We start from the raw sequence: 17,608 nt of genomic DNA on the forward strand, positions 1-17,608 counted from the left end.
ATGGTGACTTTTTAAATATTTTATTGAGTGGCATCAGAACCATCTAACAAGTTTGGTATATTTTCATCTACTTAAATTTTTTTTGATCCTTGAGAGAATTTGAAACATGATACAATTCTATATAACATATTCCAAATTTGGTAGTTTCTTTTACCACTTCTACCAAAAAATTTAAAGAGGTTTAAAGTGGCCCTGATTTTTCAAGCGTTTTTGCTTTCCTCTTCAATGTAATCCATAATCTTTGAACATCCATATTCTGTGTCCTCAACTTGGGGTAAAGAGATAGCAAAAATAAAAGACAATTTTAATCAAGTAAGAAATGGTTTAAATCTTGTTATTTGTACGTTAAGAGTGTACTTAGGAATAATTCTATACTTTTTCCTAAGAAAGTTAGGTAGTTGATGTAACTAGAGAAAAGTCTGGGTTTTTAAAATTTTGTTAAGCATTAGAAGAATCCAGAACACAGCTCCCTTTTACCTTGTTCTCAGATGACCTCACTAAAAAGTAGCTTGTAGTGAATGGGCTCATTGTCCTCCTAGCATCTCATGTAGATGATGGTGTCGTCTGATTTGATTTAAACTATTGAGAAGTGAGGTTGAATTCTTAATGAAGCATTTTAAGGCCAGGGCACTAAAAAGTCTAAACCACTTTTCCATTTTATGGTGCTGTAGTCAGATTGACATCTTCGCATAGTTTGTTTTCTCTTGGCCAAACTGCATCATCTACATCATCATGAATTCAGCGTTCTATATTTTATAAAAGCAACTGGATTTTCAGCTTGCAAAAGACAAAGATTATGTCTTACTCAAAGTGCTGCCCACATAGTAAGTATTCAGTCAGTTGTGCTTGAGTTCAAGTTGGGACTCTACATGTTGTTTTTAAGTGTTGGATGTAAATGGCATATTTATCTAGGCCTCAGTACTACATTTTTAAAATGAACATATTGAGGAACATGGCAAGGAAGCTGCATCGGGCACCACTGGTTTTCTCACTGGTTAGTTGATATATTTTGTGTTTCTCATACTTTTCAGGACAGGAGGAGTGGGGTTCCCATTGTTGTGCTGTGGTAAAGTGCACTTAACATAAAATCTACCATCTTAACCATTTTTAAGAGTGTAGTTCATTGTATTTACTTACTGAATTACTTCTCTTTTGAAATGAAAGGGAGACTTATACTTTCCCCACCCCAGCCCTGGAGTTAGCATTTTCTCCGAGCAGACCCTGCTTGGTTTGAGTGGAGGAGGTGGTACTGTTTAGAGACTGAGACCTGGCTGCCGGTTGTTTTCCTCGCTCCAGGTGACTCATTGCCATCAGGGCCTCTCAGTGAAGAGAGCTGCAGAGCCTGTCTGAGTGTGCACACACCCACACATACCTATATTTTTATGTCTGCGTAGCTATGCTTAAAACCCAGGGTTTATTTTTGGTTTTCCCGATAATGTAGTAGTAAGTAGCACTCTTAGCTAGAGTATGAACATATGCATATACATATATTTTAAGTGTACACTTTGTTGAGATCTTAAAAATGCATATCCCTTATAACCTACCTTCCTATCAAAATATTAAATATTTCCATCATTCACTCTATAATGTAAGAAACTATTCCAAGGATTAGAGGGAATAGGAAAAAAGACACAGGAGCCTGATTGAAGGGACACTTTGGCCAAATTTGGGACAATTTGGTAATCCAAATTAAAAATTATAATAATTGATAGTAACCCCATGTATAATATAACAAGTTTTAAGTCTTACAAAGGAAAGAAGGAAATAAAGAAGAAAGGAAGGTGGGGAGGCGGGGAGGGAAGGAGGAAGGAAGGAAAAGTTTTTCTTAATTGTCCGATGCCAACTAATGAATATGGAACAGATAGTCTAGAACATCATTAATGAATGGTAAAACTTGTGACTGATGTTTAGTTAGAAACAAAATACAGTTTCAGAGTTATCTCTCCACAAACCATTTACAAAGGGAGTTAGTGAATTTCTCATGGGTACTCTGTGACGAAAATCGTCCCTACTGCCATCAGTGTGGATACAGACCGATCATACCACTCCTGATAGGAATCACTGAGAAGGACAAGACATCATTTTTGCTATATTCCTGCCAGAAATGGATGCCTACATCTAATTTTTAGGAAATAATTAGGCAAACAAATCTAAGGCATTCTACAGATTGACTGGTTTATACTCTTTAAAATATCCCAATGTCAAGAAACAGATGGAGAAACTGTTCCAGATTAAAGGAGAAAAAAAGACATTACTAAATATAATGCTTGATTTTACACTAAATATTGGACGGGAGGGTGGGGCTTAGGCATAAATGTTGTTGGTACAATTGACCAAATTTGAATGTTGACTGAAGTTTATTAGGTGATATTTCCTGATTTTGATTACTTAGGTTTGTAAGACAAAGTCTTTGTTCTTAGGAAATGTGTGTTGACATATTTGGGATCAACAAGCACTCTCTTATTCAAGTTTATACTCAAGTGTTTCAGGAAAAAAATACATGTATAAACATAAATATTTCAAAATCACCAAAATACGACATCAGATATTTATACTTGCTATATATACTTATGTTTGGTAATTTTGAAATTTTAAAACCACATTTTATGGATGATCAGCATAGTTTAAAATGCTTTTTGAGTTATAGGAGAAAATAATTTGAAATTGTTTTAAGATTTTCTTTTATTGAACTTACTAGGGTGACATTGGTTAATAGAATTATATAGGTTTAAGGTATACAGTTCTATATTACATCATTTGTATATTGTATTGTGTGTTCACCACCCAACTCGTGTCTCTTTCCATCACCATTTGTCCCTCCTTGACCCTCTCCTGCCTCCTCCAACCCCATTTCTCTCTGGTGGTAACCATACTGTTGTCTGTCTACAGCGCAGGCAGCAAATGCAAGGCCTGTGGGCCAGATCCGGCCTCCACCTTGTTTTATCCAGCCCAGCACCTTGTTTCTACCTGGCAGCAGTGCCCAGTTCCTTGCCCCTAGTTAAGGAGTGGTGACATTTATACAGTCCCAAAATTACATTTGGCCCTTCAAAGGCAACCTCGAGGTTGATGTGGTCCCCAGTGAAAGTGAGTTTGACACCCTGGCCTGTAGGATTCTTCTTTATTTTTCTGAATTCCTTCACCTTTTTCACCCAACATCCCAACACTTTCCCTCTGACAATTTTGAGTGTGTTTCTGTTTTGTTTGTTAAATTCCACATAAAAGTTAAGTCATATGGTATTTATCTTTCTCTGACTGGCTTGTATCACTTACCATAATATTCTGCAGGCCCATCCATGCTGTTTTGGAAAGGGTAAGCTTTCCTTTTTTTTTTAACCACTGGGTAGTGTTCCATTGTGTGAATGTGCCATGGCTTTTTTAAATCTGCTCATCTATGATGGGCACTTGGGTTGCTTCGACATCTTGGCTATTATAAATAAAGCTGCAGTGAACATAGGGGTGCGTATAGTCTTTGAATCATTGTGTTGGGTTTCTTCTGATATATTCACAGAAGTGGAATCTCTGGGTCGAAAGTCAGACCCATTTTTAATGTTTTGAGGTATCTCCATGCTGCTTTCCACAGTGGCTGCACCAGTCTGCATTCCTATCAACAGTGCACAAGGGTTTCTCTTTGTCCACATCCTCTCCAGCACTTGTTGCTTATTGATTTATTGATGGACGCCATTCTGACAGGTGTGAGGTCGTACCTCACTGTGGTTTCATTTGCGTCTCTCTGACCACTAGTGACATTGAGCCTCTTTTCATATGTCTGTTGTCCCTCTGTATGTCCTCTGTGGAAAAGTGTCTGTTCAGGTTCTTTGCCCCCTTTTTAATTGGGTTGTTTTTTTGGTGCTGTGTTTTAAGTTCTTCATAGATTTTGAATATTAACCCCTCACCTATGTTCTCCCTTTTAGTGTGTTGTCCTTTCATTTTGTCGATAGTTTCCTTTGCTGTGCAAAAACTTTTTAGTTTGATGTGGTCCCATCTATTTATTTTTTCCATGTGTTTCTCTTTGCTGAGGATATATAGGAAAAAATATATTGCTATTAGAAATGGATGAGATTTTATTGCTCACATTTTCTTCTAGGATTATTTGGTTTTGAGTGTTACATTTAAGTCTAATCCATTTCAAATATATTATTGTGTGTGGCTTAAGGAGGTGGTCTGGCTTTATTTATTTATTTATTTTTGCATGTACCTGTCTAATTTCTCCAGCATTATTTATTGAATAGGCTATCTTTACTCCATTCTATGTTCTTGCCTTCTTTGTCAAATATTAATTGACCATGAAGGCGTGGATTTATTTCTTGGCTTTCTGTTCTATTCCATATGTCTGTTCTTAGGCCAGTACCATCATCCTGTTTTGATTACTGTGGCCTTGTAGAATAGTTTGATATCAGATAGCATGATTCCTCCAATTTTGTTTTTCTTCCTCAAGATTGCTGTGCTATTTGTGGTCTTTTGTGATTCCATACAAATTTTTGGAATATTTGTTCTAATTCTGTGAAATATACTATTGATAGGGATTGCTTTGGGTAGTATGGACATACTAATGATGTCAGTCTTCCTATTCATGAACATAGTAAGTACTTCCACTTATTTGTATCTTTAATTTCTTTTTCAGTGGCTTACAGTTTTCCAAGTACAGGTCTTTTACATTCATGGTTAAATTCATTCCTAGGTATTTTAGTCTACTTTTTGATGCAGTTGTAATTGGGATTATGTCTTCGTTTTCCTTTGTAATAGTTTCTTATTGGTGCATAAAAATGCAACCGAGCCATGACTGGTATAGCTTAGTGGGTTGGGCATTGTCCTGAGAACTGAGAGGTCACTAGTTCAATTCCCAGTCAGGAAACATGCCTGGGTTGTGGGCCACGTTCTCAGTTGAGGACATGCAAGGGGCAATCAATTGATGTTTCTCTTGCACAATTATGTGTCTTTCACTCTCCCTCCCTAAAAATAAAAAAAAATCTTTACAAAAAATACAACTGACTTCTCAGTAATTGTGTGTATCCTACTTTTACTGCATTTGCCATATTTTCCCATGTGTAACGCATACATTTTTGCCCAAATTTTTGAGGGAAAAATAAGGAGTGCATTTATACCTAGGTCATACTGATTTGTTGTTACCACTACATAAATTTTTTGTACCATAATGTGTTAAAAAATAAATGCTAAAATTCCTTTATAATAAAAACATATCTAAATACAAATAAATTTAAAATTCAATTAAAAATTAAAATAAAAAATTTTTGAAAGTTTGGGCCAAAAACTTGGGTTCACATTATACTGGGAAAAATATGGTATCAATTCTAGTCATTGTTTTTGGTGGAATCTTTAGGGTTCTCTATATATAGTATGTCATTTGCAAATAATGACAGTTTTTCTTCTTTTCTGATTTTGATGCCTTTTATTTCTTCTTGTCTGATTGCTGTGGCTAGGAATTCCAATACTGTGTTGAATAAGAGTGGTGAAAGCGGACATCCCTGACTTGTTCTCCATGTTGAGGGAAATGCTTTTAATTTTTGCCCATCGAGTATGATACTGGCTGCAGGTTTGTCCTAGTTGGACTTTATTATGTTGAGGTATGTTCTTGCTACATTTTACTGAGTTTTTATAAATGAGTAATTGATTTTTATCAAATGACTTTTCTGCATCTGTTGGTTATGATCACGTGATTTTTTATCCTTTATTTTTGTTTATGTGGTGTATTGTATTTATTGATTTGCAGATATTGTGCTGACCTTGCATCCCAGGAGTAAATCCCACCTGTCATCATGTATGATCTTTTTAATGTGTTGCTGGATTTGGTTTGCTAATACTTTTTTGAGGATTTTAGCATCTATTTTCACTAGGGACATTGGCCTATAATTTTTTCTTTGTAGTGTCTTTATCTGGTTTTGGAATTAGGATAATGCTGGTCTTGTAAATTGGGCATGGGAGTTTTCTTACGTTGAATTTTTTGGAATAGTTTGAGAAGGATAGTTGTTAGTGCTTTTCTAGAATTTGTCTATGGGAGATTTTTTTATTACTGGTTCAATTTCATTAATTGTAATCTGTCCATTTAGATTTTCAGATTCTTGGCTGATTCCATTTTGGAAGATTTTATGTTTCTAGAAATTTATCTGTTTTACCCAGAATGTCCAATTTGTAGGCCTATAGTTGTTTATAATATTTTCTTATAATCTCTTATTTCTGTGAAGTCAGTTGTTATACTTTTGTTTTCATTTTTTATTTTCTTTATTTGGGTCCTCTTTTGATGAGGGGGGTTAAAGATTTGTCAATGTTTATCTTTTCACAGGTACAGCTCTTATTTTTATTGGTTTTTGTATTTTTTAGCCTCTTTTTGTTTATTTCTGCTCTGATTTTTATTATTTTCTTCCTTTTACTCACTTTGGTCTTTGTTAGCTGTTCTATTTCTCATTCCTTTAAGTGTCAAGCTACATTGTTTATATGGGATTTTTCTTGTTTCTTAATGAATGCTATGACTTTTCCTCTCAGAACTGCTCTTGCTGTGCTCTGTACATTTTGAGGTGTTATGCTCTCTTTTTCATTTGTTTCAAGGTATCTTGATTTATTCCTTGATCTCATTGTTAATCTAATGTGTGTTTTTCAGTTTGTTTTTCTTTGATTTCAAATTTCATACCATTATGGTTAGAAGAGAAGTGTGATATGATTTCTGTGTTCTTAAATTTATTGAGAATGTTAACCTAACACATGGTCTATTTTAGAAAATATTCCATGTGTACTTGAAAAGACTGTATGTTCTCCTGTATTGGGATGGAAAGCTTTGAAAAAATAAGTTAAACCATCTGATCTGGTGTGGCATTTAAGGCTGCTATCTCCTTGTGGATTTTCTGTCTGGGAGATCTATCCATTGATGTCAGTGGAGTGTTAAAGTTTCATACCATGACTGTGTTATTATTGATCTCTCTATATCCATCAGTTTTTGCTTTATGTATTTATGTGCTCCTTATGTTGGGTTCATAAATGTTTATAAGAGCTGTGTCCTCGTGTTGGACTATTTTCATTATCATTAGGTAGTATTTCTCTTTGTCTCTTATTACAGCCTTTTTTGTAAAGTCTGTTTTGTCAGATATAAGTATTGTTATACCAGCTTTTTTTCCATTTCCATTTGTATGAAATATCTTTTCGCATTTCTTCCAGTCTGTACGTATCTTTTTGCTTTGAGGTGGGTCTCTTGTAGACAGCATATATATTGGTCTTCTTTTCTTATGAATTCCACTACCATGTGCCTTTTGATTGGAGCATTTAAATCATTAACATGTAAAGTGATTGTTACTAAGTATGTATTTATTGCCATTTTATTTTTTTACACCTATGTTTCTCTTTGTAGGTTCTTCTTAATGAAAACCCTTTAACATTTCTTGTGATACTTGTTTGATGGTAACACACTACTTTAGCTTTCTCTTGTCTTGGAAACTCTGTATTTCTCCTTTAAATTTAAATGATGGCCTTGCTGGGTAAGTAGTCTTGATTGTAGGTTCTTGCTTTTCATTACTTTGAATATTTTATGCCAGTCCCTTCCGATCTGAAATGTTTTTGTTGTGATACCAGCTGACAGTCTAATGGGAGCTCTCTTGTATGTAACTCTCTTTCTCCTGCTGCTTTTAAAATTCTTTTTTTAAAATATATCTTATTGATTATGCCATTATAGTTCTAATTCCCCCCTTCATTCCCCTCCCCCCTGCACACCCCCTCCCCCCCTTTAGTTTATGTCCATGTGTCTCAAGTTCTTTAGATTCTATATTTTCCCTACTATTCTTGCCCTCACCCCTGTCTATTTCCTACTTACCATCTATGCTACTTATTTTCCATACCTTCTCCCCCCTTCTCCTCCTCCCACTCTCCCCTGTTGCTAACCCTCCATGTGATCTTCATTTCTATGGTTCCACTCCTGATCTAGCTATCCTCTTAGTTTGCTTTTGTTTTAGATGTGGTTGTTAATAACTGTGAGTTTGCTGTCCTTTCACTGTTCATATTTTTTATCTTCTTTTTCTTAGATAAGTCCCTTTAACATGTCATATAATAAGGGCTTGTTGATGATGAACTCCTTGAATTTGACCTTATCTGAGAAGCATTTTATCCGTCCTTCCATTCTAAATGAAAACTTTGCTGGATAGAGCAATCTTGGTTGTAGGTCTTTGGATTTCATGACTTGGAATACTTCTTTCCAGCCCCTTCTTGCCTGTAAGGTCTCTTTTGAGAAATCAGCTGATAGTATGATGGGAGCTCCTTTGTAGATGGCTGTCCCCTTATCTCTTGCTGCTTCTAGGATTCTGTCCTTCATTTTAATCTTGGCTAATGTAATTATGATGTGCCCTGGTGTGTTCCTTCTTGGGTCCAACTTCTTTGGGGCTCTCTGAGCTTCCTGAACTTCCTGGGAGTCTATTTTTTTTGCCAGATTGGGGAAGTTCTCTATTATTTGTTCAAATAAGTTTTCCACTTGTCACTCTCCCTCTCCCCCTTCTGGTACCCCTATAAATCGGATATTGGAACATTTAAAGATGTCCTGGAGGTTCCTAAGCCTCTCATTTTTTTGAATTCTTGTTTCTTCATTCTTTTCTGTTTGGTCATTTTTTTCTTCCTTCTGGTCCAATCCCTTGATTTGAGTCCCAGTTTCCTTTCCATCACTATTGGTTTCCTATGCATTTCCCCTCATTTCAATTAGTTTAGCCTTCATTTGTTCCTCTAATTTGTGACTAAAATCAACCAGTTCTGTGAGCATCCTGATCACCAGTATTTTGAACTGTGCATCTCATAGGTTGGTTATCTCTTGGTTGCTTAGAAGTATGGATATTGCTAACAAACACAAACAAAAATGTCTTTAACATCAGTTACTCAGAATCTTCAGTATTTGACTTTGCAAAACAGTTGTAAAGCCTTCGTAAACAATATTGCTAAGCTCAAGGCATAAATAATGTTCACAACTCTTGCAAAAATATTTTGATAAGCCACTCGAGTAGCAGTCACTGATTTTTTTCATTGTCTCTTAGACTATCCAATAGATATAGTTTTCCAGTCATTTCCAGTGGTGAATGAAAAAAAAACACCACAACGCTAACTTTGGAGTTTGAGGTATCTCTCGAATACAATTTACTGTTGAATATCACACCCTTATGAAACGTGTTATAACCAAAACTGACAGCTTAAACGTTATGGCTTCACATTAGTCACGAGCAGACGTGTAGCTGGTCAGGACCTGGAACCTGTCCTCCTGATGTATGTTACAGTGGTTAAGAAGGGAGTTTGTATCTCCTAGGTCCGACATGACCTCCACCAGGTTAATATAATTTACATTAATAGGTCTTCTCATTTTAAACTACCCTTGCATGCCCAGTAAACCTTAATGTGAGCTCTTACCTATTTTCCCCCCTGCATTTCTGGGCCTGCTTTGATAATAGAGTTTAGGATTTTTGCATTCATTATTTCTTATTTAGATGTACCTGTGACTTTAATTTCTAGCAGTCTTCTGTTGTATATTTGTGTCAGGGTACTGTGCATCTTAATCTTGGGGACTGTTACCTTTCTTACAGATTTGTGTAAGACTGGTTTTGTGTTGTTTTAAACCTGGAATGCCTTTCACTTACATTCCTTGTGACCGCTGACAGGTTGAATTAACCTTCTCCACATATGCTTTGTGTTTGTTCTTTTATTTGCCTCTCATTCTTGCTTTCTTTTGTAGTGAGAACCTTACCCCCCCTCTCCCCCGCCCAGAACAGTCCCTTAGATACTGTGTTTGGTCTGTTCTTTCTGTGCTAACTCTAGCTATTTTTATATGCCTACTTAAAAATAATCAAAGTTGATAAGTAGCGAACTTACACAAATTTAATGCTGGTGACAGAATCCAAATGTAATTGCAGTTATGTAGTGTTTTAGTTCTGCTTACTTTGTACCTTATTGTGTTCATTTGTGCAAGTATTTAATGTATTTAGCATTTTATTTTTGCTTTCAATTCTTGTGTGTAAGACCTTATTTAATGTGCATGTGTTATATCTGAGGTATACCCTTAAAATTTTTTTATAAAGGTGTTTTGCTGGTAAATATCTCAGCTGGGTGTATTTTTTGCTTGTGTGCTTGAAAATGTCTTTGTTTTGCATCCTTCTTGAGGATGGTTTTGCCATCAATGCAGTTTTAGAAGGCGGATCTTTTTTCTTCAGCACACTGTACATGCTATTTGCTGGAATCCATTGTTTTTGAGACGTCAGTGATTAATGTAATTGCCTTTCCTTTATAGCTGATGTGTATTTTCTCTCTGGCCTCATTAGAAGTCTTTGTTTATCTTTATTGTGTGAATTTACAATTGTAGTTTCTAGTTGTCCTGCTTTGGATTTGTTGGGCTGCTTTGGGCTTTTTTTTTTTTTTAAATTAAAAAGTCATTTTCTCCTTGGTGTATGTCTCATTTCTTTTTTTTTATCACCTTGAAATTTGTTTAGTTAGATGTTTAATCTTTTCACCCCACCTTTGTCTCTTACAATTTCTTATTTTCATCTCTTCCCGACTTTGTTCTGCATGCTGTGCGTGTCTGTGTGTGAGACAGGCTATCTCTTTGAACTCTCGGCCTTCTTGTTACTGACTCCTTGCTAGCCTGGCAGTGGTGACAAGGGCACTTGGGGAAGAAAATATTTTTTCTGTCCTGGTCAGTCCTTACCTACTTGGGTGCTGTTTATAATCTCTGGCTCATTTTCAAGCTTGTTTTGTTTAAAGTGTTTAAAATTATAGCTTTATATTTTCTGGTATTTTCAGTATATTGGAATGCTTGCAAGTATGATTCTGCTGTGGTCCTTTTTCTGTTTATTATTATTGCTCATCATGTCTTATTTGCTTATGTGATTGGATTTTCTTGTGCTTAGGTGGGGTTTTTTGGTACATGAGTGTATATGTCTTGAACTTTAGGTGTGGGGATTTTTTGAGGTTTGGGTTGAAGTTGCATTCTTGCAAAGAGGTTTTAGATTTGTTTTTGTCAGTTGTATATGCACATATCAATCCTGAACTACTTTAAATTTGCTTATGTGCTTAAGGTGTTGTGAATTCAAACAATAGATCTGCATGTGGGATAGCCTATTTTTTTAATTCTCAGAAAATGTTTTTGTTTGGTTGCTTTTTTCCACTCTCTTCTCTCAGTGCCAAGCGAGTTTTCTTCCTATCCCTGCAGGGTGGGCTGATACAGTGCTCAGCCTTTACAGTGAGGGTGTGGCTGTTTGGGATGAGTTTTCTGAGTAAGTCTCCTGTTGGATTCCCCATCTTTGGTGGATTTTCTATTTTATTTCCTGTCTCTTGCTCCCTGCGACTCTCGGAGTAGAAGGCCTAGTCTCATAGAATAGGGAGATTGTCTGGTATATCAGAGGCTTTTTTGGTAGCCCACCTTCTGGTGTTTTTGTTTTACTTCATTCTTGGTCTTTGGCTTTTGTACTTTTGTGCCATTTCAGTATGCATTTGCAAAGTTTTATTTTCTAAAAGTCTCACGTTTTGCTTGTATTTAAAGGGAGCTCTGTTAAGGGCACTTAAACCTTTATACATCATTCAATTTTTTAAATTTGTTACTTTCCTCAAAATTGAGGCTTAAAAATTCCTTTCCTAAATTCAGTTTACTACTATGCTTACTTTGAAAAGCCTTTATTGTTTAAATCTCTGCTTTTGTCAATAAATGGTAGATATTAAAAGATTTAGCCCTGGCTGGTGTAGCTCAGTGGATTGAGCGCGGGCTGTGAACCAAAGGGTCGCCAGTTCGATTCTGAGTCAAGGCACATGCCTGGGAATTGGTTGTAGGCCAGGTCCCCAGTGAGGACCACGTGAGAGGTAACCACACACTGATGTTTCTCTAACTCTCTCCCTCCCTTCCCCTGTCTAAAACAAAATAAAATCTTAAAAAAAAGACTTAAGAAACTTGTCATACTGGAATTTCACCTAAAGTAGATAATCTAGTTCATCCTTTGGAATAGAGCAGTATGAATGAGATGAACTTTTTTGTCACAGTTGGGTTTTGAGACCTTACCCACTTATGTGAGTTACTTAAGTTTTGTGAGACTGTAACATCTTTTAAAACTAGCTTGTAGTAAGGTCATTGTGAGCCTTGAATGATATAACTTAGAGCTTGTGGAAGATGGCCTAGTATAGTGGTTCAGGAAATACCGTGGTTGTCCTTTACGTTTTTAGAAGAGGGAATTAGATCACAAGGAGGAGGAAGTATGTTTTTGCTGCCCATACCAAATTCTCTAATGGTTGAGCTGAAAATCCATTCCCTGTGATTTCTGGATTTTACCTTTCAGAAGAGCAGTGTTCGGTAACTTATTCTGTCTGCCTGTATATTTCTTGAATGCCTTATACATATTTCCAAGAACCTAACATAATTGGGAGAGAGAATTTAATAGAATGTAATGTAATACCCATTATGGCACGTTTATTGAATGTTAAATAAACAAATATATGTACTATAATACAGTTCCTGTCTTAGAGAGCTTCTTAGCTTGTTAGTGAGGTAGGCTTAGCTAATAATTATGCTCACTATGCTTAGTACTGTAGAAGAAGTAGCATCTTCCTGAGACAAGGGAGGGGTTGTTTGAACTGGGTCATGAAGTACGGATAAGATGCCAGCAGGTGGGCAAAGGAGAAATGGACTTTTAGCCAGAATTAACAGCAGGGTATGCAAAGGCTGGAAGGCTACAGGGAGTGTGTCCAGTTTATGAGAAGTCTAGGTCGTGTACACATAGTAAACAAGTCACAGTCTGAGGAAGGGAGTGTCTCTGGTGGTATGGATGAGAAGGCAGTTAAGATATGTCTTAAATGATAGTGTTTCAGCGTGTAACAATAGAATGGGTAGGATAAAACAAACTGAGGAAATAATTTACTTAGCAGAATAGTCACATTGACTTGGCCACTTGCTCTTGAACTCTCACATCTAGAACAGCAGCTTAGACATCAGTTCTTTCTGAGAAATCATCAGGGAATTTTGCATCTCTCGCTAGAGCTTTTATGTGAGGGGGTTTTTTTTGGTGGGGAGGAAGAAGGGAGTGGTTTTTCCAGGCTTACACATAAAGTGATAACATTATTTGGGGGAGGGAGTGTATGTGACTTTGAATATCCAGTGCAACAGTTTAAATTTTATTTGGTAACGATTAGTGGTCCATTGTACCATTTGGAACAAGAGACCTGCCTAGTGATGATTTATCTAGGTAACTTATCTGGCCATGCCAGTTGGGATTAGAGAGGAACACGTCTGAAGGGACAGGATCACCTACTACTGTCTTTCAGGACTGAGGTGATTAACACTTGAGTAAGAGTAATAATAAGAATAAAAGAAAGGACATTGTGAGGTTGATTTGTACAAGGAATTGACAAGTAATGAGAAATGAGTGAAGATAAGGCCCCAGTTAGTGTGATTTAGTTGGTTGGAGCGTCCTCCTGTAACCCACAGGGCTGTCTGCTTGATTCCCCATCAGGGCACATACCTGGATTGCGGGATCAGTGTACAGTTGGTGGGTGTAAGAGAGGCAACTGATTGATGTTTTTCTCCCTCTCACTCTCCTCCCTTACCCTCTCTCTAAAAATCAATTTAAAAATTTTTTTAAAAAGGGAAAAGGTTGAAGATAAGGTTTAGGAGGCAAGCAGGACTTGGAAATGTTGATGCAACTTCAAAATTGGGTGACTAGGACTTTTTTATATTAGCAAAAGATAACACATTAGTAGAAAAAGTAGTTGTGGGGGAAAACAAATCATTTGTTATTTATTGGATGTGAAGTTAATTGTAATGTACACTTTGAGACATATCCTTTGTAAAAGTAAGTTTTTAAAATTGTGGTTAATCTGTAATTAGGTGGTGTGGCCTTGTGTCGGTAGCATAAGTTTTGAAGACAGGATTATAGTCCAGATCACCTTTAGTATGTATCACTGTCCTGAGACTGGGAAGTTATAAGGCTCTTTGGATTTTCCTTAGTTCATCTACAAACTACGGGTAGTAATACCTGCTTGCAGGGCTCTTGTGTGAACTATATAGTGTGGTGTCTGTGCATGCTGGCTTTTTTTTTTTTAATACTATCTTTATTTATCTTTAGAAGGGAAAGGAAGGCGAGAGAGAGAGAGAAATATCAATGTATGGTTGCTTCTCATGCGACCCCTGCTGGGAACCGGCTTGCAACCCAGGCATGTGCCCTGACTGGGAATCGAACCGCAATCTTTTGGTTCGCAGGCCTGTGCTCAATCCACTGAGCTACACCAGCCAGGGCGCATGCTGGCTCATTTTAAGCCTTTAGTAAATGTTAGTTTTCCCTTCTGCCCTAAAAGATGCTAGCCTTACTCTTGGCTATTGCCATACATTAAGATGGACACCAAACACTAATACATTAATGCTTATAAAGCCATGGAAATCAAAGCCCTGATTGTTTGCTAAATAAAATATTCATGTAATTTGGCAGTTTGTAATTAGTCTAGCAAAGAAGTTAAAATTATTGAATGTGTAGGTGTAGTTAGCAGCCTTCATTTCTGGTAAATGACTTTACTTAGAGGATATATGTTTATGTGAGCAAGAGTGACTATTTCCTGGAAGGAAACTGTGGTCTCTAGATCTTATAATAACATCACCTTTAATCTTTTTGAACTTAAGAGCACTATACCGACTGTTTTCTTGAGGCAGTGTCTTGCTAGGAGTGAATGAAGCCTCCTTATGAGCTTGTTAAGACTCCATAGACTGTCAGTAATATGGAAAAATTGGGTATTTAATCAGGAACATGAACATGTGTTTCAGGTAGAGAATTCCAAAGATAATGAAGATAATATTCTTCAAAGAGAAGTTCCAGCCAGACAGTCCCGCCGAAGATTCCGGAAAATTAACCATAAGGGAGAGCGCCAAACCATTACTGATGATGCAGACACTAACAGCTACCTTTCAGTGAGTACATTTAGGAATATTTCCTGGATCTTTCTTAATTTTCATATACAGTATCTTCATTTTACATATACTTTGGTAATATCAACACTTAGGATTCAATGGTCAAAGTTTGGGGCTAGTAAATATAGCTATGTAAATTTTAAAAATATTGCTTGGTTGAGTTGAGTAGAAATACTCTTATCAGTGAGAGTTTGGTTTTTTTATTTTTGCTGGGGGTTTCTTTTGAGAGTTTTGTTTTTATTTTCCTTTTAAATAATGTAAAAAATAATTCTTAATGTATTTGTTTAGACATAAATGTGGATTTTCTTGCCTTTTTATTGCCTCAATGGAATATGGATTAGAGGCCTGAAAAGTCAGGTAATGGACTCATTGAGAACTTTTTTTGTGATAATATTATAAGCCATACAAAAGAAATAAAATGTATCAATTATGCCCATCGAGTGTGGGAGGGATAGACATAATATATGTTGTTGCAGAAACATATACAAGCATTGAAGGTGCATTTCACATGGAAATATTGAAAAAGAAGCAGATAAGATCATTAACTTGTGTAACACCTGAAAGACCATAAGCTCTTTCTTCAGAAATCTTCAGTTTTGTAACTGTAGATGATTTCATTTTAGACTGAAAAATAGTTGAATAAAGAATAGTAATCTAAAAAACAATAAATTTATGTTTATTTTATCAGTTTTCAAAGGAGTCATCCCCCAAAATATAAAAACAGTCTAGAGACTGATCACAGCAAAATTCTTCAGGGTGTGTTTAGTTCCTTCTGTTGTCAGAAATAGAAATTTACTTATTCCAAGTTAGGGACAAAGAAGAATATTCATAAAGGGAATAGTTTATACTAGAATAAGTGTTAAATTTAAGGCAATTCTAAGGATTTAGTCACATCTGCATAATTTCACTGATTCAGTACATTCTATTTCTGACAATAAATAATAATTATCTGCATCCAGATAATACAAAATTCTTTTTCTATTTTTATGATTTAATACCTGTTTATACTAAATTTTCCCATCACTAATTAAGCCAGTGTGTTTTGCCTTACTACATAAGTAATATGTATCTATTTTAAATATGTCTAAATTTAAAAGTTGTTTAGTCTCACAACCCATTCATGTACCTATTGTCCTAATGATGTCATAATATTCCACTATAAAAATTGCCATAACTTACTCAGTTTTCAGTATTAGATAATTTACATTTCTTTGTGGTTATGTATTTTTGAACATATTTTATTGACTATGCTATTGCCATTGTCCCATTTTTTTTCTCCCCTGCCCTACACCCCCTCCCATCAGTATTCCTCCACTTTAGTTCATGTTCATGGGTTGTACATATAAGTTCTTTGGCTTCCTCCTTTCCTATACTATTTTAACCTCCCCCTGTCTATATTCTACCTACCATTTATGCGACTTATTCTCTGTACCTTTTCCCCCATTCTCTCCCCACCTCTCCCTGCTGATAACCATCCATGTGATCTCCATTTCTGTGATTCTGTTGCTGTTCTAGTTGTTTGCTTAGTTTGCTTTTGTTTTTGTTTTTTAGGTTCAGTTGTTGATATTTATGAGTTTGTGGTCATTTTGCTGTTCATATTTTTGATCATCTTCTTTTTTTTTAAAAATAAGTCCCTTTGACATTTCATGGAATACGGGTTTGGTGATGATGAACTCCTTGAACTTGACCTTATCTGGGAAGCACTTTATCTGCCCTTCCATTGTAAATGATGGCTTTGCTGGATGGAGTAAGCTTGGGTGTAGGTCCTTGCCTTTCATGGCTTGGAAGACTTCTTTCTAGCCCCTTCTTGCCTGTAAGGTCTCTTTTGAGAAATCAGCTGACAGTCTGATGAGAACTCCTTTGTAGGTGACTGTCCCCTCATCTCTTGCTGCTTCTAGAATTCTCTCCTTCATTTTAATCTTGGCTAATGTAATTATGATGTTCCTTGGTGTGTTCCTCCTTGGGTCCAAAGTTTTTGGGACTCTCTGAGCTTCCTGAACTTCCTGAACTTCCTGGGAGTCTATTTATTTCCTTTGCTAGTTTGGAGAAGTTCTCCTTTATTATTTGTTCAAATAAGTTTTCCACTTGTTGCTTTTCCTCTTCCCCTTCCGGTACCCCCATAATTCGAATGTTGGAACATTTAAAGATGTCCTGGAGGTTCCTAAGCCCCTCCTCATTTTTTTGAATTCCTGTTTCTTCCTTCTTTTCTGGTTGCTTGTTTCTTTCTTCCTTCTAGTCCACTCCATTAAATCAATGAAGGAAGAAAGAAGGAAGAAAGAGTCCCAGTTTCCTTCCCATCACTATTGGTTTCCTGTGCATTTTGCTTCATTTCACTTAGCGTAGGCTTCATTTTTTCATCTAATTTGGAACCAATTCTACCAATCCTGTGAGCATCCTGATTACCAGTGTTTTTAACTGTGCATCTGACAGGTTGGCTATCTCTTGGTTGCTTAGTTGTATTTTGTCTGAAGCTTTGATCTGTTCTTTTGTTTGGGCCTTTTTTTTTTTTTTTTTTTTTTTTTGTCTTCACGCACTTGTTAGGTAGTCTGGAGTGGAGTCTTAGGTATTTACCATGACAGGGCAACCCGAATTGCTGGATTGTGAAGCTGTGTGTGGGGGAGAGATCTGAGAGGGAACAATGGCACTTGCTCCCCTCTCTTCCATATTTCAGTCACTTCCCCTACTACCCACAAACAAATTGGGCCT

At 36.4% G+C, this 17,608-nt stretch overlaps 1 protein-coding gene across 5 annotated transcripts in view; it reads left to right on the plus strand.

The window, feature by feature from the left end:
* RAPGEF6 (Rap guanine nucleotide exchange factor 6) overlaps window positions 1–17,608 on the plus strand; it is a 184,575-nt gene that overhangs the window by 55,155 nt on the left and 111,812 nt on the right. For 4 of the 5 annotated variants that reach the window (XM_037050516.1, XM_037050517.1, XM_037050522.1 and 1 more), the window contains one exon: window positions 14,759–14,902. The exons of the other annotated variant lie outside the window; for it this stretch is intronic. In XM_037050516.1, the coding sequence (XP_036906411.1) occupies window positions 14,759–14,902 (144 nt within the window). The remainder of the gene's footprint in view (window positions 1–14,758; window positions 14,903–17,608) is intronic. 5 annotated transcript variants of the gene reach the window in all.

The sequence above is a fragment of the Sturnira hondurensis genome, unplaced genomic scaffold, assembly GCF_014824575.4.
Source record: "Sturnira hondurensis isolate 20B ecotype Veracruz unplaced genomic scaffold, ASM1482457v3 Scaffold0006805, whole genome shotgun sequence".
NCBI lineage: Eukaryota > Metazoa > Chordata > Mammalia > Chiroptera > Phyllostomidae > Sturnira > Sturnira hondurensis.